General features: G+C 44.0%; 1 protein-coding gene across 3 annotated transcripts in view; it reads right to left on the reverse strand.

The window, feature by feature from the left end:
• The window catches only part of LRBA (LPS responsive beige-like anchor protein), a 3444508-nt gene that overhangs the window by 2658526 nt on the left and 760866 nt on the right, over positions 1–25116 (reverse strand). For all 3 annotated transcript variants that reach the window (XM_069631262.1, XM_069631261.1, XM_069631263.1), the window contains exon 17: positions 19565–19662. In XM_069631262.1, the coding sequence (XP_069487363.1) occupies positions 19565–19662 (98 nt within the window). The remainder of the gene's footprint in view (positions 1–19564; positions 19663–25116) is intronic.

The following is a 25116-nucleotide window of genomic DNA, read 5'->3' on the forward strand; positions in this document are numbered from 1 at the left end:
GCGAGGATTTTGAAAAAAGTGCATTTTCTGATGAAAACATCAAGAAAGTCGAAACTCTGTGTTCCGAAGCAGCGTGTTAGCGTGCAGAAAAAAGCAACCAAGGTTGGGGTATAGTGACGTGTTATTTATACAACACCTGACGTCACGTCCGGAGCTGATGACCAGACACTGAGAAAGATGGGTCGATGGTTGACGGCCAGGTCGAGTTCCACTACGCCCCCTTTCAAAACATTTCTGAAGCAGCGAAGCTGGAGGTAATATCTACCAGATGAGGAATCTGCAGGAGAAGGCAATCCATTGAATAAAGATGTTTTTTTAAACTAGATGAATAGTCTTGATTCTATTAAAGACACATACTTGCGCATTATTCCATCCTTGATTTGTAAATGTTAGGCAGTAAAGCGTTTTAATATGTGATCGATAATGTAAGATAGTATAGCAATTTGTAGTGATTAAACATATGGTAGATAATAACTTGAAAAAGGTCATAGTGGTTTTCAATGCATAGGTAGATGCAATATGTGGTGTCATATATGAGTAACCTAATCTGTCTTTTAGGGACATAAGAGAAGAAGATGTAGAGGGAGAAGAAATTGAAGAGCCAAGCCGGAGTTGACTTTGTTGAAGTTAACTGGCAGTTCATCGACTGGCTAAACGGTTATCAAACTCACAGCGAACAAAGAGAATCCAAGAAGGAAGAGGACTGCCTTCTCGAAAAGAGCTTTTTGGTAAGACAATCCCTATCACATGGTTATTGGATGGTCTACCAAATTTTCCCTGGGTCCAAGGCAAATGTTTAGTGGATGCTACACTGCTTGAAGTTTTTCAGTGTGTGTTTGTTTATTTCAAATAAAAGAAAGAAGGCTTGACTCCATGTCTTTAATAGAATCAAGACATTCTATTAAGTTATTTTAGAAACTCTCCATTGTTTATAAAGGAGTCTGACAATCCTTTTGGCACTTTTCAAGACAGTCAAAAACAGAAATGTGCACAAGGGCATTAATCCCCGCTTCCAACACAACCTCAAAATACAGCTATCTGATTTCTGAATTGTATTGATAATATGCCACATACACACTAAACTGTTTTAAAGCGTGCATGCACTAGTAAGCAAACATGCTAACAGGCATACAGAAATTGTTCCCCAGTTCCCATGTGAGTAGGGTTATTCCTTTTTGTACTATGACAAACTGAACAGAAGCAACAAAGTGATTTATGAAAAATCCATATCGTAAGGGCTCAACGAAAGGCGAGAAGGTTATCCACCTTGTATATATTGACTGGCAGAGAATTACAAAATCAGGGAGCAGCAACAGAGGATCTCCATCCACCCTGAGCTTTTTAATATGGGATTTAGGGATCTCCCACAGCCTCGGTTGCCCTGAACGTAAAGTACGAGAGGCTTTTGAAGGTGAATCTTGATTTCCAAATAATTAGGTGCCAAATCCGTGCCAAAATTAAAAAAACAGACAAAGCCATTCTACTGTTTATGGGAAGCCAATGAAGCAACCGTTACATGCTTGCCACCGAATCTGATCTTGACAGGTTGAAAGAAAACGGGCAAACTGCAACATTTGGAAATTTCAGCAATCGTGCAAGCTGAAAATCAGGGTTTCACAAATAAAGTGAATTAGAGTAATCCAATTTAGAATTAATCAGGGATCCAACAGCAGCAGGATGCTAGTTATTGTCTGCATTAAGTGATAGTCCGCTGAAATAAACAGAGTATATATAAAGATGCTTTGATAAGTTTGATAATTCATATCAAGATCTTGTTGCCAGTAAAAGCATAGACTTAACTTTAGTTACAAAACTAGTGGGTAATCCAAAAAGCACATGGCAAGGGCAGTCTCGTGAAAGGTAATGTATTTTTTGGGCAGAAGAGGATAAGCTCTTTTGTTAAAATTCAGCTGCAGCTATTATGTAACATCCAATGCTCTACTTCATCAAGACAGTTACCAAGGCTCGTCAATTCAGCGTCAGATTCATTCACTTTAAGATAAACTTGGGTTTCATCTGAATATGGAACAAAAGAGCCAATTTGAGGAATATGTCAAACAATGGCCTGGTATAGCTATTAAAAAGCGATATGGATGAACGGGAGCACTGCAGAACTTCACAGTTCACTAACTAGATCATATCTAAATTCCTCTAAATTACATACAATCATTCTAAACATTGGCTTTGTTTTGAACGATTGCAATTAAAGGAATTTAGATAACTGTATTGCGAGATTGTACATGAAGTAGGGATTAATGCTCTGGGTGCATGTTAGGAAAAATTGTCTTTTTGCTTCTCTCCCCCATTAGACTTCTATTGACAACCTCTCCATTGCTCTGTTTTGACTGCTGACCGGCCTTTCTGGAGTTAATTAAAGCCATATGCTTTACTTCCCTTGCGTTGTGCTAATTTTTGTGGGGAATCTGATCAGTCCCGAAGACCATCATTAGTGAATTTCTTTTATTTTAAAAACTGCATGTCACCTTAAAGTGAAGTGTGGTAAGGATTCATTATATCCTTATAACGTTTTCTTTTGTAACACACTGGTTACAAATACACTGTGTGAAGGATAGGCTGGTGGCAACTAATATTTTTCTGTTTCTGACGCTACACTCGACCTTTGCATTGAACACACAATGCCATAAAGAGGGCAATATACGCTAAAATGGTGTGTCGCAAGACTTTTACCTGTCCTTTGGCCATTTTGTCTGTCGGCCTTCCTGCTCCCTCAGTTGTATATATATAGCAATATATGGAAAGCCCTTTCCTGGGAAAAGCCTCTGCTTTCCCAGGAAAAGTGGCGGCTTGTGTGTGTAGTCAGATGCGGGGGCTGTAACTGTCGATCCCAGTCCACGTCCATGTCACTGAGCCTGCTGCCGGGCTGAATGTTTGGCCAGTGGCTGTCCATGATTGGACAGCCCCAGCCAGTTTGAATGGTGGAGATCCTTACATTGGTGGACCTGTTGGCAACTCAGACCAAATACTGGAGTTGTTGGAGTCAAGCCCCCTATGAAGAAATGCAGCCAGCTGAACACCTGAGAACGACTGTTGCAGCTGACCAGTATTGCCTCCAGCCAAGTCCATGTGAAGCCCTGCACCTCTATCCTGAACTCAAGAAGGCCTAGCTCTATGTTCAAACCCAGGACTAGTGGGAACAACAAGTCTTTACCTCTGCCCAAGGATCCGTGCCTGCTGAGCCTTCGGAAGATGAACCAGTGTGCTTACTAGCTCTCTCCAGGGCTACCTTTCTGCAACTGTAGCCTTTCTGGGTGTGTCCTTGAAATTTGGAGGATCTTCAACTTGAGCTACAAGATGCCTTCATTTTCAGGTTTCCAGAGACAACAGAAGCCGTGCAAGGTCTATTTCTTTGTCCGCCAACCAAAACAAATTGACTGTTGTCACCTGACCGTGGTGACTCCCGTTAAAGTCTTCTTCACTCCCTGGAGGTCTCCACAGGTTGCATGCTCCACTTCACTTTGTGCCAAGGGTGACCAGTCGCCCAGTCTCTGGAACTGTAATACAGGTAACCACAACCAACCAAAACTAAATCTTGCGTCCAAGAAGTGCCCCTGCATCTGCGATCCCTGAACCTCATAGCCCCAACAGATTCTAAAACATCTGAAGCGGTCTCTGGGAAAATCAGAAAAAGGGGGTACTTTAGCATACCTGTTTCATCAACCCCCCGCCCCTACCCCTTCTCCTTCATAGGGTTACATGGTCATAATGTTTTGGCCCTATCGCTCACTTGCCTACTCAGCGGTGGTCTAGTCAAGGAGCCCCCACTGGGATTTCTCTAGTGTGGTGGGACTGGGAGAGATACCTGAACTTTTCGAAACTTTTGGAATACTTCAATCGCAACCGAACACAATGCTCAATACAATAGTAAACATAACAGAACTCTCGGGTACTAGGCCCCATTTCATCTCAGAGCTGGACTTACTAAGAGTTAGATATTTGATCCCAGAAATTCTCAAAAGCCTTTGTGTTTTTCTAATTTGATTACTTACCTGTGTTTACTGGTTTTGACTCAACTGTTTTTGGATGTCTTCAATCACTTTACCACACACAGGTATTGAAAGTCTTGCTTATGCTTAAGATAACTGTGGCTTAACTGTCTATAAGGTAAAGTGCAGCAGTTCCATTTAGAACACCCCCATTTGTGGATGAATAGATGTATTTGATAGTTGTGTAATAATATTTACCTGAGGTTTCATTGCTTAGTGTGTCTTTTAAAGGCCTTATAAATCATTCTGTATTTTTACACTTCTCTATCTAACTGGAATTATTGAAGTGCTCTGTATGTGTCATATTGTAGCCCTAAATCCCTCTCGCAACACTCCTGACTAAGCATTGCCGCTCTGCTACCTATCTTGATAGGGTTTGGCTAGACTTCAGTGTCTTTCCTTTTCACCATAAAAAGGTTGGCATCCCAAAATCCACCCCATGGTTGACTTAGGAAATTCATCTGAACAGTGCACAATTCTGTTTTTATGAAGGTATGTCTTGAATTAAAATAATTTTTTTAAGCTAAAGGTTTATAACATGGTATTTTTGTATGCAGATTGCCTTTAGGTAGGTCTTCATGTGGATGTTATTTGAGCAATTTGTGCTCTAACAAAGTAAAGGAGTATAAGCAATCTTGACTTAATGGACGGTTTGAATAAAGAAATGTAATTGATAGTTTACTGCATGTGACAAAGACTGAGAAGGGTTTGTGTTTTAAGAGAACTTAGGGAGTTATGCCATGAAATCATCTCTTTAAAATCGAGTGCTATGTAGCACACAACACTGCCTTATTAAATAAAAATCAAATACACAGTGCAATGCCACAACTATCTGTTTAGCTGGTTTATAGTGATATTTTCGAATGCCATAGTTTCGAATGGCAACGTTTTGAATTAAAATGCATCAAAAAATGCATTTAAAAAAACAAAAAATGTATGGGGAAGTCCCCCCCAACCCCTGTTATTTTTTACCCCCTAACATCCATTTTAGTAATAAAAAAAAAAAAATACCTACTAAAAAATGACTGGATACCGTTTAGCTGTATGTCACTGAATATCAACTTGGGGTATCTCATTGTGCATGCTTTTGAACTGGTTACCACGTATGCAGTGGCTCTAAACCTCTACATTTCTCATGTGTCCTCTTGCATTGATATTTTTGTCCAACACACGCAATGTCTACCCTCCCCATATTCATTCTCCCACCAGATCTCTCTGACTGGCTCATCTGACTTGGAATATAGTGGTAGTGAGGATGGAGCTCGTGGTAGCATTTGACAGTTAGCAGTGCACAGTGACAGCAATAACGGGCAGCCTCAGGTGTGGAAGAGGATCGTGTTAGCGAAGATACTGGCCAGTAGCCGTGGCGGCGATAATCCTTGTGGTTAGTCAAAAATAGTGGGATTTCCATTGGCAGCACAAAGACCAGCAGGATGGATAGGGCAACACAACATTGTTTGAACACCAGTGTAGTTTGCCTGCGAATGTACCCAATATAATGAATCGCATTACTCCAAAGCTTGACAACCAGTGCCCTTAGAGACACCCCCTTTACGAGGACATCTTGTGGGCTGTTTAATGCAATAATGAGAATTGCAGAACATGATCTTAAGCAGTCAATCAGGATGCGAGGGCTGGAGCTGTGACGTGGCGTGAGAGGCGATGGGCTGGCTCCACATAGCACCAGCAGCCGCAAGGAAACAGTGAGTGTTTCTATCAAACCGGACAAAAGAAGGCCTCCTATCTGCGTGGACAAGCCTTGAAGCTCCAGAATCTGGGAGCGATGATGGAGGGCCAGAGGAGAAGCTGCTCATTAGACAAACCCCAATGACACAAGAGTATGTGCTACAAGCCTGCCTTACAAATTGGCACCAGACAGAGGGAGTAGAACGGAGCGCCTGAACAGAATGCAAGGGTGGCATCGGTCAAATCTTGATTGCTTGCATAATGGCAAGAAAGTCACAGGCCTGTACATTCAAACAAAAAAGCAGTGGGGTGGATGATAGGCCCTTGGGTGGAGTCAGTGGGGCAAGAGTCAGTTGTCAATCAGTCAAAATGCTTTATTCAAATAAATTCATCAAGCAATGCAGACTAAAACAAATAGTACAAGATCAAAATGTGAGATCAAAATATCAAATGTTCTAAATATTAATCAACAAAATGCATACAATGTTGTACTTCTCTATACATAACAAAACAGCAAATTCAAATAATTATAGGTGATCCGAAAAATAAAACACAAATCACCAATAACTGATTCATAATGCTTTGCTTGTAGTAAATAGAATAAGGCTACTCTGCGCTGGGAAACATTTTGAAGCCGCAGCAGAGGACAAAGCTGCATCCTTCTTGGAAGTACTTAATAGTTGCACAAAATATCCACAGAATCTGGATTACAGCAGTAGAACTTTCCACCAATTGCATACCATTTCACAGTAATAGAAGCTAAGGGTACTTGATTAAAACCAAACTTGGTAACATACCTTCTAGCGAGGGGGTATCAACACTAGTGATCAATAGGTCAATGATTCCCATTTTACATAACAGATTCGATCGAAGTGAGCTTCTTACAAAGCATTTAGCCTTAATTGCCATACTTTGAACAGTGCTCATTTTCTCAGCACAAGTCTCTTTAAGAAGAATATTAGACAAAATTACACTGTGCTCATTATAGAATTGAGAAAAACCTAATGATGCACACATTTATTTACGGCCAGGAGCCACTAAGATTGCTTGACATTTTATATTGATAAAACATCCATGAAAATCTCTCGATTTAAAATAGTACTTTCAGTTGACCATGAAAGCCCATGAATACATTTCTGCCCTAGATTCCATGGTACTTAACAAGTGACAGGTTTAAACACTGTTCTACAGGTCCCAGTGTTTCATGAAAGCCCGAGTCAGAAATTCGTTTTGTTGCTTTCAGCCAACTTAGTCTACAAAGAACAGATTTTCTCCAGGGGTTTCAGAGATATTTGATAAATAAATAGCCAGGTGACAATCCGCTCTTGTTAAAGATTGGAACAAACGAAAAAAGTAACCACTTAGCGGGAGAAGAACAAGTTACTTCTTACGTGGTAACGTTCTTTCGATGCAATGTTCCTCCGACGTATTCCTCATCTTTGATAATTCGTCTCCAGCTTGCTGGCCTCGGAAAATTTTTCTCTGTAGAGGGCGCTGCGCGTCGACAGCCACCGTATCGGTGCCGACGTCACCATGCCCATAAATAGCCAAGCGCGGCGGCCGTTGCTCAGTTCTGTTTTGTAGCATAAGATAAGTCATGCCTGAATTGGTTATTGACCTTGAAGGAGCGTAAGCTGCAACCACAAGGGAAGTATTACTGCGGGGATGGATGGGAGGGGCGATGAGGAATACGTCGGAGGAACATCCCATCGAAAGAACGTTACCAGGTAAGAAGTAACTTGTTCTTCGAAGGGATTCTGTCCTCCGACATATTCCTTATCTTTGATAGACTCCCATAGCAGTGGCATGTAATTGGAGGTGGGAGTAATAAAGTCATGTATCCCTTTTAGGAATGAACCGAATGTAATACGGCTTTGCCAAATCTGGTCTCTTGACTAGCGGAGGAATCCAGGTTGTAAAATCTTGTGAATGTATGTGCGGACGACCATGTGGCTGCCGCACATATGTCTCGGACCGGCACCGCTCTTTGGAGGGCCAAAGAGGCTGCGATACCCCTGGTTGAATGAGCCCTAAGATTCTGGGGTGGCTCTTTCCCTGCCAGTTTGTAACATTCCAATAATGGCCAAAATAATCCACCTGGAAATGGTCTGTTTTGTTATGGGTAGTCCCAACTTGTGACCTGAGTAGCCTACAAACAGTTGGTCTGCTTGCCTAATCCTAGCCAGTCTGCTGATGTAAAAGCTTAGAGCTAGCCTTGGGTCCAGCCTATGTAGCCTTTCTTCCTCTTTCCCCGGATGGGGAGGAGGGTAGAACGAAGGTAAGGTAATTTTCTGAGTGATGTGAAATTCAGAAACCACCTTTGGGAGGAAATTAGGCTTCACCTGTAGGGCAACTTTGTCCTTATGGAAAATTGTGGGGGGGGGGGGTTTACAAGGTAGAGCTTGTAGTTCGCTCACCCTCCTAGCAGATGTTAGTGCTAATAGGACAGTTTTAAGAGTGAGAAATCTCAGCGAACAAGAGTGGAGTGGTTCGAAGGGAGTACCCATTAGGAAATTTAAGACTAAATTTAAGTCCCAAAAGGGAAATTGGAATGGTCTTGGAGGATAAACATTAGTTAATCCCTTGAGAAATTGTATTACTAAGGGTAGTTTGAAATACGATGGTTCTTCCACAGTGCGCTTGAAGATTGATAGCGCCGCGAGATAGCCTTTTACAGTGCCAACTTGAAGGCCTGAGTTTGCCAAGTAGAGTAGAACCGATAACACCGTTGGTGTACCACATGAGAAAGGGTCGATATTGTCCTCTCTACACCAGCTGCAAAATTTGTTCCAACGGCAGCGGTATAAAGACTTTGTTGCTGGCCTTCTGGCCGAAAGCAACACCTCCATGACGTCATCAGGGAGGTCCCAATCCTTGTACCTTAACCTTTCAGAAGCCAAGCGTGAAGGTTGAGTGTTCTTATGTCTGGATGGAGAACCTGACCTCCCTTCTGCGAGAGAAGATTCTCTTTGAGTGGAAGACGGATTGGAGGGCAGATGGACATATCCAGAAGGTCCAGGTACTATGTTCTCCTGGCCCAGCCCGGGGCAATTAGGATCATGGTTTCCCGGAATCTTCTCAATCTCCTGATCATTTGAGGAATAACAGGGACTGGTGGAAACGCGTAAAGGAGTGGAAACTCCCAGTCCACTACGAACGCGTCCCCTAGAGCTCCTCTCGGGGGAAATTCCCTTGAACAGAACAGATCGCACTTCCTGTTGGTGCTGGTGGCGAACAGATCCACCTGAGGGGTTCCCCAAAGGGCGAAGATCTCTTGAAGGACTTCCTGAGCTAGCTCCCACTCGTGGGAGACTGCTCTGCCTGCTCAGAGCGTCCGCTGTCAAGTTCTTCTCTCCGGCTATGTGGACTGCCGATAGAGAGATTCCTTCCTGAATTGCCCAAAACCAGAGCTGCATTGCCTCTCTGCACAGTGGCAGTGACCCTACGCCTCCTCTTTTGTTGAGGTAGTGCATGGCCACCGTGTTGTCCGTCATTATCAGGACATTTCTCCCCTGTACTGATGGCAGGAAAGCTTTCAGCGCTAGTCTGATCGCTCTCAGCTCTAATAGGTTGATGTGTAGTCTGGACTCCGATGGAGACCAACGACCGCTGATGGTCAAGTCGTTGGCATGGGCTCCCCACCCCGTGAGTGAGGCATCTGTGACTAGTGTTATCTCCGACCATGGTTGCCAAAACAGTTCTCCTTTCAAGATGTTCTCTGGATAGGCCCACCATTGAAGGTCGTGGGCTAACTTGTCCGGAATCCGGAAGAGATCTGTCATTCTTCCTGAGTATTGTGACCACTGGGTTCTTAGTGCCCACTGGAGAGATCTCATTCTCAGGCGAGCCTCTGGCACAAGGAAGATGCAGGATGCCATGAGGCCTAGCAATCTCAAAAAGTCGAAGGCTGGGAGATGTTGGGCATTTAGAAACTTGTTGACCATCTGCAGAATATCTTGAGCCCTCACCTCTGGTGGCAAGGCTTTTCCCAGGGAAGTGCCCAGGACCGCTCTGATGAACTGGAGTCTCTGTGATGGCATCATCTGTGACTTCTTTAAATTGAGGGAGAAGCCCAGTTTGTGAAGGAAGTGGCAGACATAATCTAGCTGGATCTGAACTTGTTCCGAAGATGCAGCTCCGATCAGCCAATCGTCCAGGTAGGGGTAGACGTGGATCCCTTCCCTCCTTAGACTTGCAGCCACTACCCACATTAGCTTGGTGAAGACCCTCGGGGCGGAGGTCAGCCCAAATGGCAGAACTCGAAATTGATAATGAGAGCCGCCAATTGCGAACTTCGGGTATCTCCTGAGTTTGAGATGGATGGGCACATGGAAATAAGCATCCTGGAGGTCCAGAGATACCAGCCAGTCCTGGATCTGGAGGGCCTGAAGGATCTGAGAGAGAGTTACCATCTTGAACTTGTTCTTCCTGAGGAACTTGTTCAATTCTCGTAAGTCCAAGATGGGTCTCAGTCCTCCGTCCATCTTCGGTATGAGAAAGTAGGGGGGAGTACCAGCCCTTGTTCCTCTCCGCTACAGGTAGCGGTTCTATGGCACCTTTCTCTAGCAGATCTACAATTTCCTGCAAGAGGAGCGGATCTGAAACTTTTAGAGAACTGTGCCCCGGTGGATGACTGAGGGATGTGTAAAAAGGGTAGGCAGTAACCTTGGGCAACTGTCTCCAATGCCCAAGCATCTGACGTAATAGCCTGCCATTCCGTCAGATGGTGAATTAACCTGCCGCCTACAGGTGTTTTGTGTGGAAAGACTTCAGGGTGGTTTGGGGGCGGCTGATGCAGATGCCGAGGGTAAAGAGGCACCTGCGGCTGCTGCGGCCTTAGTACTTTTGACCCGTCCACCTCGGGTGGATCTCCTTTGGCCTCTTTGAGCCGGCTGTCCTCTGCCTTTCCCGAATGCGGAATAATAGCGAAAGGACTTTCCTCTCCCAGAGGTTCCTCAGGGGCGAAAAGGAGTTTGGCGGATTGCAGCTCCTAAAGATTTTGCTGCTCCTTTAGATGTTTGCAACTTTTCCAGACTGTCATCAGCCTTTTTACAGAATAAAGAAGAGCCGTCAAAGGGCTTATTCAAAAGTCTGGCCTGTACATCTGGAGCAAAGCCAGACTTTCGTAACCACGCATGCCTGCGGATTGTAGTACTTGCCACCATGGCCCTGCTGATACTGTCAGCGGAATTGATGCCAGTTTGAAGCGATTCGCACATGGCATCTTTGCCATCTTTAATGATGTTAAGGAAGGCTTCCCTTTCATCTCCTTCTGGTATGCAGTCAGCCGCTGATGAAGCACACTCCCATAGTGTGTGACTGAACCTGGCGAGCGTACAAGGGGGGTTGATGGACTTCAACGCCATACTATAAGCCGAAAATACTTTTTTTTGCCATAGAATCGTACCTTTTGTCATCTCTATCCTGTGGGACAGTAGGATAAGCGGATCTGCTGCTTGATGAAGTTGCCGCTTGAACCACCAGGCTCTCTGGAGTCGGGTGTTTTGATAAATATTCTGGGTCAGCCGCAGCTAACCTATACTTGGCTGACAATTTTTTATTGACTGCAGGGATAACCTCAGGAGTTTCCCAATTTGATGAAATCTTCCTTTGTAAAGCTGTATGGAAAGGGACCACAGGATCCTCCGGTGGACCTTTATCTAGTATGTCTGTAAGGTCATCCTGTTGAAACAGGTGAAGGCGCAGACCAACCCATGAATTCAATAATTCTTGCCATCAGGGTTCTATAGGAGGTTTCGGCATGTTCCCATGGGTCCGGTTTGACAAATTCCACTTCTGGGGAAGTGTCCAGCCCACTTGCCTCATGTAATGATTCCTGTAGGTCTTTCAACCTTCTTTCTTCAGAGGTAAAATCCTCTGAAAGAGGTGGTGTGGTCCTCTGCAGCCTAAAGGGTCTTTCTTGATCAGAATCCTCCCCTTCTTCATAGATTGAAGATAATCTGGGGTACTCTGACCTCGGAAATGGTGTAAAACCCATTTCTAAAGCAGAAGGAGCCAAACTTGTCATTATTGGTCGAGAAAAAGTCGATGTCGTCGACGCCGATGTAAAAGGCTTCGAAGGCGCTGAGAAAGCCGTTGAGAAAACTGGAAGAGGTGTCGAGAAAACTGGAAGAGGCCTCGAGGAACTCGAGAGGATCGGGATCCTACTCGAGGATGTCGACGTTCTCAGCGTTGTACTGGAGGCTCTGGGTATAACCGTTGGCTGTGAAGTAGCCATGGTTTTTTCTTTTATCGGCGTCAAAGGCGATTCGATCGACCAATGCATCGAAGAACCCTAAGATAACGGCGTTGATGGCGCCGATCCTTGAGTCGTAGGGATTTTCGACGACGGCGTTGAAGATGATGCCTTCCTACCCGATGGCCCGTGGCGCTCTCGGGTGGACTCTTTCGCCGGGTGCAACGACTCGCGGCGTTTTGATTTTTTGGGCTTTTCACCCAGGGTATCACCCTCAGCTGTCTTCGAGGGGGTCGAGGCCGCTTTCTCGAAGACGCTTAGCATTTTCTTCCTGAATTCCTCCCATTCAGCCCGAGAGCTATGTTTTGTGGGACAGGAGACCCTTTCTGGGGAAACAAGATGACGAGGAAGGGGATCTTCGATGTCTCTTTTTTGAGTGTCTAGATCTCGACGAGTGGTGGGAGCTACTTCGAGACCTAGAATGGGAATGTTTTCGACGGCGAGGAGACGAATGCCTCGGCTGAAGAAACTTTCGAGGAGGTTTTGACTGACTTACCTCTCTCGAGCTTCCCCTTGCGCTCCTTCAAGGCTTTCGCCGTCATGGACATGCAGTCCTCACACTCTGAACAATGGTGCTCGGCTCCCAAGCACCACAAACAGATCCTGTGAGGATCCGTTAGCAACATTTTCTTTCCGCAGTCTCGACATTTTTTGAAGCCGGACCGCGGAGTCGTCGGTTCGGATGAGGAAGCCATCGAGTATGAGTTGGTTTTATCGAGGAAATATAAGGGGTTTATCTGACTGAACTGAGCAACGATGTCCGAGGCCCCACGAAGCGCAGAAAAACGGAACTGAGCAACAGACGCCACGCATTGCTATTTATGAGCATGGCGACGTCGGCGCCGATACGGTGGCTGTCGAGGGACACCAACTCGGCGGACGTCGACGCGCAGCACCCTCTACAGAGAGAACATTTCTGAGGCCAGCAAGCTGGAGACGAATTATCAACGATAAGGAATACGTCAGAGGACACAATCCCTTCGAAATGCTAGTTACAAGTAGAGTTCGAAAGACAGTAGCCATCAAAGGTGCCCAAACATCAATATTTGATATATGAAGGCCACCAGGAATGCCATTGGGACCAGGCGCATCAAGCGAAGGTAATAGTCCAATATGATCCTTAACTTCGGCTAAGTCTAGCTCATCCGCTAACCAATATAGATGATTAGGTAGATCAAGGTCCAAGGTAAAGGCATCTTGGTGAAGGCTATACAAACTCAAGAAATTCTAAAACCAACTCGAAGAGGGCACATAATTCTGAAATACAATGAGAGAAATATTATATACCATGTCAAGAAAGTCCATGGCCTCCACTGTTTGTTTATTTATAATACGCACCAGACCCAAGGGTATTAGGGCGCAGAAAGCAAAAGAGGATTGTTCAGTTTAGGTTACAGTGCTGTGCATTACATTACAATACATTAAAAGCAGTGCTGAAGTTATCATGCAGATAAACATGTAGTGGAGGGAAACATCAGACAGCAGTTATTATACAGTAAAGGCGGACAGTAGTATGATCATAGAGTGGTGAGGAGTCAGATATGTTCCTTGATCCAGTGGATAAGGTTGGATCTAAAGTGTGGGTAGGGTATGTCTTCCCTTAAAGAGGATATTGCGCAGCTTTGACCGGGAAGCTACTGCCGCCTGTCTTCTTACGTTTAAATCTAGGCACTTGAAGTAAATTGGCAGTAGCTGTTCTAGAAGGGCGGTTAGTGGATTGTCTCAAGAATCTAGTGGTGAGGTACAGTGGGGCGGCCTTGTGTAGGCATTTATGAGCCAAGGAGGCTGATTTAAGAAGATTTTGTCTTTACGGATAGCCAGTTGTTGGATGTGTGTGTTTTCTTCGGAATATTGAGAGCTGCTCTCAGAGCATTATTTTGTAAGATCTGGATCTTATTGGTAATGTATTTGTTGCTCCCTACGTAAAGGGCATTGCAATAATCCAATTTAGATAATACCAAAGCTTTTGCTAGAGTAATGCAATTATTAGGTGCGAGGAATGGCTTAGCTGCTCGGATTAGTTTACGCGTGTAAGCGGTAGCCGAGGCCATGGAATTTACTTGTTTTTTGAAAGTGGGAGTAGAGTCTAGGTAGAAACCAAGAGTTTTAACTTCCTTGGCTATTGTTATGTTATTGTTGTCTATCGTGACATTAGAGTAGAGATGGCCCAGTTTGTTAAGATTTGCCATGGTGCCGACAATAAGAAGTTCTGTTTTGTCATCATTCATGCATAGTCCATGAGATGCCATCCATGCCTGGATGATGAGGTACACTCTATTCACGAAGGCCAAATCCTTGTTATAATCTCCAGTCAATGGGATGAGGATCTGTGTATCATCTGTATAGTTAGTGTAGGTGATACCCAGACCATCTAGATCATCAAAAAGGGGCTTCGCAAAGATGTTGTACAGGGTGGGCGAAACGCATGAGCCCTGGGGCACACCGCAGGTAATAGGTATAGGGTCCGCAGCTGCTGAGGGTGCGAAGACCCGCATTGTTCTATTGTCTAGGAAGGATTGGATCCAACCTATGGCTTCTTGTGAGAAATGGGTAGCAGAGTCCAGTTGTTGGCAGAGGGTCTTGTGGTCAACCAGGTCAAACGCCGCTGAGAATTCAAGCGACAGTAGAAGTGCTGTATTACCATTGTCTCTCTGGGTGTCTATTTGTGCTTTAAGGTCGATCAGCGCAGGTTCCGTTCCGTGTTGAGGTCTAAAACCTGACTGACTTACTCCTAGAAGGTGGTTGCATTCCAAATATTGTTGGATTTGGAGGTACGCCACCTCATCTAGGATCTTCAGCAGGAACGGTACTGTAGTAATGGGGCGATAGTGGGGCTGGATGGGTCAAGAGTTTGTTTTTTTAGGAGTGGGAGGACCGAAGACTGTTTCAAGTTGTTGGGAATGGTGCCGGTAGAGAATGAAACATCCTTTATACCTTTGAGCTGGGCAGCGGTCACCGTAGCAATTAGATGGTTTGAGAGTTAGGATGACTTTTTCAACTTCTAGAATGGATACTTTCTTGAAGTTGAAGAGGGGTGTAGGCAGTTCAGAGGGGGCAGGAGGTGGGGTGTTCGAGGGCAGAGGAGCGGTGATAGTTAGGATTGGAGGCGCGGAGGAGGGAATCTTTTTTATTGGTGATTATTGACTGAAGGGTCGTTATTTTATTAACTAGGGCGCTCTGAATGCTGGTGCACCAGTTTATGTCCTTAAGGCACGTGTCAGGTACAAGGATAGGTGTTTCTATTTCTTTAAGAATTGTGAACAGTTCTTTAGTAATGGACTTGGCTTGGGTAATGCGCAGGTTGTTCTTGTTTAGCAAGGATAATTTCTTTTTTGTACATGGAGGCTAGTTTTGTGAGGTTGTTTTTATTAGCATCAGACGGGTCTTGTGTCCAAATTTGTTCGCATTTCCGTTTCTCAAGTCTGATGGATTTTAGGTGGGGTGAAAACCATGTTTCGACATGGTTTTTCGGTTTGCTCTTTCTAATTTTCAGGGGTGGTATGGTGTCTAGGGCAGATACATTACTTTGTTGTACTCGTCAACCAAGGTAAATGGGTCTGTGGAGGCAGGAAGAGAATTCAAGGTAGGGAGGATTAGAGGGATGAGTTTATTGGCTGTAATGTTCTTTTTATTCCTAGTGGGAATGGCTGGGGCTAAGGTAATGGCATGGTGGGGAGCTGTGACTTCTAGGGAGAAGGAGATCAGATGGTGGTCGGACCAGGGCAATGGTGTTATGGCAGTGACGGAAGTTTGGCAGTTGTGCTCTGCTATCCAGTCAAGGGTTCTACCTTTAGTATGTGTAGCGCCTGTTACATTTTGGGTAAAACCTAATGCCTCGATAGAATCTTTGATCTGTGTGGCATTGGGATCTGAAGGGACTTTGTGGCCAAGATTAAAGTTTCCCAATAGGAGGCTTGGTGAGGCATTTTTAAGGTTATCCGATAGGATGCTAGTGAGATCCTCTTTGAAGGAGCCTAGGGGGCCTGGAGGTCTATAGATTAGGTGGATAGATATAGTTTGGGTGTCGGATATGGTAAGTTTGGCGGTCAGGGATTCACATGAATCTACATTGGGTGGAGTGGCGAGTCTCAATGCTAAGCTAGTTTTGGCAATTATGGCTAAGCCACCGCCTCGGGAGGTAGTACGGTCTATTCTTAGGAGGGTATATTCCTCCAGAATGGCTAACATAATCACTGGGCCGGCTGCTGGGTGAAGCCAGGATTCCGTGATAGCGATGAAGTCAATTTATTCAGTTGCAATTAAGTCGGCTATTTCTGTGGCATGTGCCAACATAGACCGGGCATTTATTAGGGCTCCTCTTAGACCAGACAGTGTGGTCTCAGTGAGTGGTGCCAGGGTATTGTGGTGGTGCCTAGCGTGGGTGGTGGGGCCTCGAGTAAGTCGGATATTGAGCTGGAGTAGGTGCTGAGTATTAGTAGTTCTATGCGATGAAGTTTTGGTATTAGGCTGAGGGCCTCTTAGATCTCTAGAGGAGTTATGAGGAAGGGGTGTAAGGATTTGGCTGGGGGTTCGTACATTTTGGGGAGTCTGGCGCGAAGGTTGAGGTTTCTTTGGGAGAGGTTGCAAGGTCTGGTGATCAGGTCGTTTAGATGAGTGGTATTGTTAGGGGATGTCACAGGCGCTGAGAGGGGCAGAATAGAGTGTAAGGCATATTAAGGTCTATAATAGTGAGTAGGTGGAGGATTGTCCTTATCAGGACCGTATAAATAGCTGGCATATACATCATTTGTGTGTGGGGAGGCTAGCAGATGGTCGGTGTACCAGTGATATGCATAAGTCTGGTAATACACAGGGCTAGCAATCAATAGGATGGCTCACACTTGGATGCATGAGTCGGGTAATACACAGGGCTAGCAATCAATGGCAGGGCTCACAATAGATGCATAAATCAGGTAATGAACAGGGCTAGCAATCAATGGCAGGGCTCACAATTGAATGCATAAGTCAGGTAATGCACAGGGCTAGCAATCAATGGCAGGGCTTACAATTGGGTGCATGAGTCAAACTATGCATGGTGTTGAGCATTCAAGAAGGCAGAGCTCACAGTAGAATTAGGAGATTATCTGTTACACAGGTGAACATTCATAGCTGCTAGCATATGATAGCAGATCTAAAGGTACATGGGTGAACAGTGTAATCACGTAATGGTGCAGAGCATTGGGCAAAGACATAAGGGCATGCCGTCAACATAGGCACATGTGTTTGAATCCTCGTGCCTGTTCCAGTGTAGTGAGGCACAATGCGCGGGCATGAACTGAGTCGGAGATTGAGTTTAAGTTTGTGCTCGGATTGCCTGGCCTTGCACTATGAGCAGCAGCAGGGTCACAATGGACAGAGAGCGGTTGGGAACAAAGTATTTCGTGTGGGCGTGATGCGTGGCGCGCATTCAAGGTGCTGGGACTGGATAAAATGAATGTATGTCCCAAATAGTCGCAGCCACGGTAGGGGGCGGTAAAACAGAGATTGGTGTTTTACAGCAGCAAATGTGTGGCGGATTGCATAACGTGTGCTATGCAGGGATGGCAAACTTTGCATGCATTGTAGGAGAACAGGCTCGCGGCTGGCATAGATATTTGAAGTCCTTGCGAGATGGTGTTACCTTATAGACATGGGCAACAGCTGTTGGGCAGCATTCCTGGCGAACAGCGTTGGCGTGCAGGCTGAGGACAGGAAGCAGCCTTGGTTGCTGGGCCTTGGGGAGGTGGGCCGGCTTACGCCGGCAGGCGCTGGATTGGTGTTTAAAGAAGCACCATTGACCAATCCCAGCCTAGCAGCAAATGGATGGTTTACTGGCTGGTGGAGCATCAGGCCCTTGGGCTGCCATCTTGGAGCATACACTGCTCGTGGTGAACAAATGCAAAACAAGGGTTTCACACAGCGTTTTCGGTGTGTAGTGCAATAAAATCGGGTGCAATTGAAGCAATCCTGCCGATGTCCATCCAAGCTTTAAATAGCTATGTTGCACTGAGAAAATGCAAAGAACGGTATTCAGGCACATTTAGCAGTCTGCTTACCACGTGTGTGCTATGAGAGATTTCCTTTTCCTGGCCTCGCCACTGCTGCTGCAGTGGTCAGATGGAGCTCCGGCTCCCTGGAAGGAGGGTGAAATGCAAAACAGCAGTGGGCTGGGACACAGGACCCTGGGTTGAGTCAGTGAGACGGGAGGTAGTTTAAATACATCAATAATGCCCAGCCTTATGGATTTCCAATAAGCCAAATGAGAGGGAGTTGAAAAAGGCTCATTACTAACATCCACTAGAGTTTGTTCAGATTTCTCCACAGAGTCCACAGTGGAGCACCAGCAGAGAGACTCAATGGAGGAAGGATGACCATGTTTTGAGGAAGAGGACACATTGTGGGTGTGGAACTACTTCCTTTTCCTTCGCACAAGAGCAGGGCTACAGATACAACGTTTCAGGGCATGAAGTGGCTAACCCCTGGGGCTGTGCACCTCCTACTCTCTGTGGGATAAAAACAGATGTCAAAGTGCTTGTGCAGCTCCAATTATGTACAAAGGGCGTGAATTCTACTGCCAACAGGTCCCATGACACTGATGTAGGCAGCACCGAGCACCTCAAATGCTTATGAAGAGGATTCAGATCCACTCAACCTCTGGAGGTAATTTAAGGAATTGGAGGTGGAATGTACACATCAGAAAGAAAAATACTTCAATAAAAAAAGGGCAGGAGGCGATATGGTTTTGGGGAACGGTGCATGAAGGGTCAGGAAATTAGAAAAAAGAGCCCTTAGGGATGGCCTCTCGTTATGTTTCCAAGGTACTGCACAACTACACAGTGTGGAGTATGACGGTAGCAGAAAGAAAAGCACTTCAGATCGCTGTGAAGAACAAAATGTACAAAGAAAAACATGTATGAACTTCATGGGATGGTCATGCAAATTATATAAACAAAAGAATTTTTGTAAGTGGACAGACCAATAGAACACTTTATTTTTTAACTGTGGCAAATCGGGTACAACAGTAGACAGCTTAAAACAGTCAATTATAGCAAGCTAGTTACTTTGCTACACTATTGCTCATACTGTATAATCCAGGTACAAGATGCTGTTTTAGAAATGTTAGCAATTTAAAGGTTTGAGATTTCCAGACAGAATACTTTCAACTACCTATTCTGTGTGGGCAAATTTCACAGACAGCAGGCCATCAGCATTGACAAACTCCCAGTTGGGAAACAAGTGGTTGTATCAACTGAAGGTAAAAAGTGTTCGATGTCCTTTTACAGTGATCTGCAGAAACACTTGGGAAGTCACAGAAGAGAGCTCACAGCTCGATTACTATAGAGCACTATACCCATTAGCATGCTCAAATAGCTTCACCGGCCACAGCTATCTCAAAACTCTACAATTAGTATGGTCTATGGCTGGACTTGACGGGTACCCAATTATGGGTATAGGTGGATAAAAAAAAGTTTGGATTTCTGAGAAGTGTCACTATATTTCTTAACCAACATTTGGCTACTGAGGTAACACAGGTAGTAGTCAAAAGCTAAGAATACAGTGCTTCCCCTAAGACTTCAATATGTTAAATTAGAAGATATTCTAAGTTATTTGATTACTTTTACATTTTGCTTCCTCTTACCGTAACCCGTTTCTTGCATCAAAAGCAGGGATCATGGAACTTGGATGCTCAGACATCAACGCAACTAGCAGCTGCAGGACGTCCATTAAATTGTCATCCTGTAGGACCAAAAATGCAATAGAAGAGGACTGAGTTTTTCATAGAATACGTACAGTTATGAAATGTGTAAGCAAGCTTGAAATGAAGAAAAATATTGGTAATACGCATATCAGCAATATAGTCATGCCAGAAAGTATGGTTCTTAAAAGAACTGTGCACTAATGCAGCAAAATAATTCAGTTGGATGCAAAACCACCTGCTTACTTTGAAAGAATATGCCTATTTCAGCACCAGCCAGAATACCAAGAATGAAAACCACAATAATCTAATAGTATAACCAAAAGATGAAGACAACACTATTCAAATGAATGCAATTGTTCAGAAGCAACGGCTATGCCAACTTCCATGAGCCATTATTTTCTTTGTTTTTTTTTTTTAGACTCCACATTCTTTTTAAAAATCATCACTAATGCCATTGCAACATGAAAAAGCATATTTTTCTTATCTGATCAGCTCTGCAATCTCCAAATGAAATTAGCTGTGAAGAGAAGGTTGGTCAAACAGATGCCTTTATCAAGGCCATGTAGGTTTTTGTGGTTAGTTTTATGGTTTAACAGTTCTGCAACTCATTCTTTTTAAAACATTCAATGACATAGGCGGAAACATCCTTTGTAACAAGCAGTTAAAATGCAATATTTGATGAGGCAACCAATATAACCATACAGCCTGTATGCTCATTTTCATGTTTTCTCACGCATATAGATAACAATGGATATTCCTTTAGTGAAAACATTATCCCTGGCTTTTTCTGTATTTGCATTTCCGATTATGAATATTTGTCAGATACAGAACGCACCCAGGTGGCATCTGCACTTTAAAGCAGGTACAGTAGCAATGGTGCACTGGTGTTTCAGGTAGCAACAGCAAACTCACAGCACTGATCAAGATTGATTTATTCTACATGCATCAGCCCACCTTGCAGCAACCTGTTAATTCTTGATTAACCCAGGGTCTCAGCACTGTATAAATATATAAAACAAACATTCCCTTTGACATAATGCTAGTAAGAATTATATTACGGATTGCAGATCCTAAAATAACAATGAACATAATACCCGCACTTGGTCAGCTCTATACAGGGTTTAGGGAAATCGTTAAGCACTTCATCATATACCAGTCATGGTACTACCTTTTATAAATGTTACTTTTGAGAAGAATTATAATCGTGCAAGGACATTAAAATTCATGAATTTCCTTGATAGTAAGAAAACAAACGGAGCCAACTGTGCCTGGCTGAAAGACCCAAAACTGTAGGAGGTATTTGTGGTCAGTAACATCCTAGAGAAATACATGCCTGGGGGAGTAGGGTTCTTTCATGCTATGGACAATCCAGAGTCCAGAGTGATACAGGTTGGCATAGAGTAGATCTGGGACAGAACACACTTAATGTAAGGCACCCATCATCCTTTTGAGTACTTCCAGTAAGGCAAATGTGGCAAACAATCTCAGTTTGTAGAAACACTCATTGGTCCTTGAAATCCAAGTGCAGCATGCTCTCAACTACAAACACCAACCACTTGAGTCGGAAGCAAGATTGAGTAACGACCAAATAGCCTGACAGCATATCCTCAACAGGGGATCATAGCTCTATTTGAGGGTTTGCCAAGAGCTTCCCAAAACATTATGTACAACCTACGAAAATATGCCAGGCCAATAAACTCCAATAGGTGACCAAATTTCACATGGAAATATCAGATAGGTGGCAGGACTCTCTGGACATACCCACTATACAATATCACAGATGTGTTCTTCGTAATTATGCAAAAGAGGCAGACCTGGCATTGCAGACACATGCCACATTTACCATGTCCAGAAAGATCGATGGTCACAGGTTTTCTGGAAATGTAACTTGCTCATTGATGCATTCTTCAGAGGAACACGTTGCCCAACTTGTGGTGGGAGAGAAGTGAACTAGACTAATAGAAGATAGTCACTCCACGCAGGTAGAATTCGTATACTCCATATACAAATGATTCTGTAAAGGACCCTTAAGGTGACATCTAAAAAGGCCCTATAAAATGCTTTCAACTCTGCCAGTCTCAGGCTCCCTGTCTTTCATTGAACGGCCAATTTAGCTAAAAGCACTATGCAGCAAATGCAAAGCACGTTTTAAGAATTTAGTAAAAAATATATTGAAAAGGCACCGCAAATGTGTGTATTTACAAATATATTACCACTGCCATTATAATGGTTAGCAAGAAACCAGCATTAGATCAGGGAGAAACATGTCTATACCAAGTTCTCAAACACAAGAGTAGTGTTCGCGATTCAGTCAGTCAAGATAGATATATTCAACATAAATCATAATACATAAAATCATCATAAAATGGAGAAAAATAAAATTGAAAGAGGAAAGAGAGAATAGAAAATAATTGTCAATTGTGAAACAGTAACCCCCATAAACGTTCAGTTTACTGTCCTTGGTATCATAATTCTTCTCATCCATGCTCTGTGTATGTTCTTGGCGAAGCAAAGTACAACAATTTTGTTTACCGATTTACAAAATGCGATTGCAGCAGTTAAACTCCATATGTATTTTTTTCTTAACATTGATTTAAGAAACAATTACTTGAAATCATAGGTAAAAATGACAAAAGAACAGAAAATTGTGTAAAGTTTACTTCATATTGGTACAATAGTGACACAAATCAGAAAGTAAGGGGCTCCAAGACAAGAATTCATAAGCTAGGCCAGAGGGCGTATACATAAACGAAATCTAAAGTACAGAAAACCAGTATAAAATGGCTTAATTACTTCAAGATCATTTACGAACCCTACTCTTGTCCAACGGCCATACACTCACATGCAATAGAAGTTAGTTCGCAGTAGTGCTTTCAGCAACCTTGAGTCAATTAGTAATTACTTTTTTTACATCATTTTTGTCCCACTGTTGACATCCACATGGGTTTAACCACAAAAGCTCTACTCCTTCAAAGGCCAGCAGCGATTTAATGTGCTTGCACCATGGGACCGATGGCCCTTCTTCCTGTGAGAGTACATCTAGCAATGAGGCCTGATTCAGTACTTCTGCACTAAGGGGGAAAGGAGTGAGGAGTTTGAAGGGAGGATGCCTAGAAGTTTGGAAATGTGTTTAAAATATAAAACTGACAATTTTGATACCAGATAGAGACCTGCTGGTGCTTCAGAGGGCAATAGGGAAATGTATTTGGAAGCATAGACCCAGTGGTTGAAGTGGGCGGGAGCGGTGCTCCTCTACTTCTTTTAATTAAGTTTTACAGTTCCTATACTTTTATTTTAAAAAGAAACCGTTCCGGAATGGTTTTGTTTTAAAATAAAAGTGTAGGAAGAAGTTGAAACTTTCACTTTTATTGCACTGTATTGAGCGTTCCCCTAAACATCAGGAGCATGTGTTTTGTGGTTTGTATTGTGCGTGGGAGGGTGTGTGGTGATGGGGTTTGTGGGGAGCGGTGCAGGCCAGTAGGGAACATAGTTCCACTACTTCTTTTCAAACAGTTCGACCACTGCATAGACCCCAAGGGTTGCTCAGAAAGTCCTTCAATCTAAAGGTCGAATGTCCCTTCCATTCAGAGGTACATTCTAGTAGCCCAATTGGACCCAATGTTAGATTGGCAGACAGAAGGGAGAAACCAGAGGTGGAGGAGATTGAACAGACTCACTCGTTCTTTCAGTTGGCTCATCTCCCCTTTCCCCCAAGAGCAGCCAGAAGAGCTAGCAAGGGACTCTTAGCGACTACGAGTTGCATTTTGAGACATTGGAAGAGAGTGTGCTCTCAGTGGGGATTTGGAACGGGACTGGGCCCACTCTTGTTGATTTTCCAAAACCTGGCTTTCGCTTCCAGTTTGCATAAAAGAGCCTTTGAGAATTGGGACGCTCAGGGTCTATTTAGACTCAGCGACTTATAGAAGGAAGGCCTTTCCAGCATATTCTATGAATGCAAAGAGATTCCCTTACAGAGGTGGAACGATTCCGCTATTCATAGATACGACATTGGATAACTAAAAGTAGTGTGAAACAGGCGGGTATCAGGACACCGTATGAGATGAAACTGCGGCTAAAAGAGCGGCCGAGGACTCAGAAGATAACTTATTGACTTTTGGAGAATTTCCCTGTGGGAGAGAAACTCCCATATATGCTTGAATGGGAATAGGAACTGGGGTTGGCTATTCCCTGGGAATCATGGCAACATATTTGGACTCGGGCGCATAAGAGCTCAAGGTGCACTTTTATAAAAGAAGGGGCTCCGAAATTGTATTATCACTGGTACTTGACCACCACAGAGTCCATAGCACAGTATTCTTCCAAAATGTTCCGACAGTGTCTGGCAAAACAAGAGGCGATGGCTGGAATGTTTAGAATTAATCTTAACCTCTGGCATTGCTCTAGACAACTCTCCAGACCACTGTTCTTTGCCTGCCAAGCCATTACAAAAGGGGAAAGGAAAGACCATATGCAAATCAGGCTTGGTCCCACCCCAAAAGGGGCAGTCCAGCCTGAACTGCTTGGTCACATCCCTTCTGTACGAGATCACAAGCATACCCAGACATGTTTCAGGCCTCGTTGGGCGCCATCAGTGAGGAGTCGCTTGGTTCTCTAGGCCCAATAGGCATAACTGTGGTCATGATGGGGATATGGCTCATGTGGCTGTTCTGCCCAACCATACAACTTTATGATTAAGACATCCTGGCAAGAATAAAGGATATATTGGGCCAGACCCTCCCAACTATGTCCGTTACTTTTAGCATTAGGTGATGTGACTGAAGATGACTCTTACCCTATGACAGTGCCTACGTCAGATCTCATATCGCACTTGTTGATGGCAGCCTGAATAACCCGAGCTAGGCTTTGGAAAACCCCAGAGGGGCCCATTACCTCATACAGGTGAGTGTGGGAGATCATAGCAATGGAAACACTTTCTGCCCTAGTGTCAGACACCAGGACTAAAAACATATGAACTTGGGCACCCTTTCTAGACAACTCTTGGGAATAAGAACTTTTTGTATAGGCCACACCGAGCACAGAAAGAAAATCACATCACTGAGATCAGTGGAGCATGAAAATGAGGGGGCAATACTCTCCAAGACAGCCATGCAAACACAAGCTATAAACTTGATAGTAAGGATGGTGTAGAGCTCAATCGTTTTTTCTTTTTTTTTTTTTTTAAAGTTAGGGGACACGATTAACGTTATGTTTGCAAAAGTTACATTTCGGCTAAGCATTGCTATTGTCAGACGTATTGGTTATTGTTTCTTTGCTGTTGTCGAAATGTCAATAAAAAGACAAACTTGAAAAAAAATATAAAACTGCGGCAGATATAGCAGCTGTGGGTTTTTAAAGTCACACCTTCCACGATACTGGAGGGAGGCACATTTTCTGGCTCGGTACATCATACAAAAATAGGAAAATAAAAACAGGCACACCACAGATTATGAAAGGGCACTCCTTAAAAACACAAAAGAAGAACAAATAACTAA

The sequence above is a fragment of the Ambystoma mexicanum genome, chromosome 6q (genome assembly GCF_040938575.1).
Source record: "Ambystoma mexicanum isolate Mex_15411 chromosome 6q, UKY_AmexF1_1, whole genome shotgun sequence".
Classification (NCBI taxonomy): Eukaryota; Metazoa; Chordata; class Amphibia; order Caudata; family Ambystomatidae; genus Ambystoma; species Ambystoma mexicanum.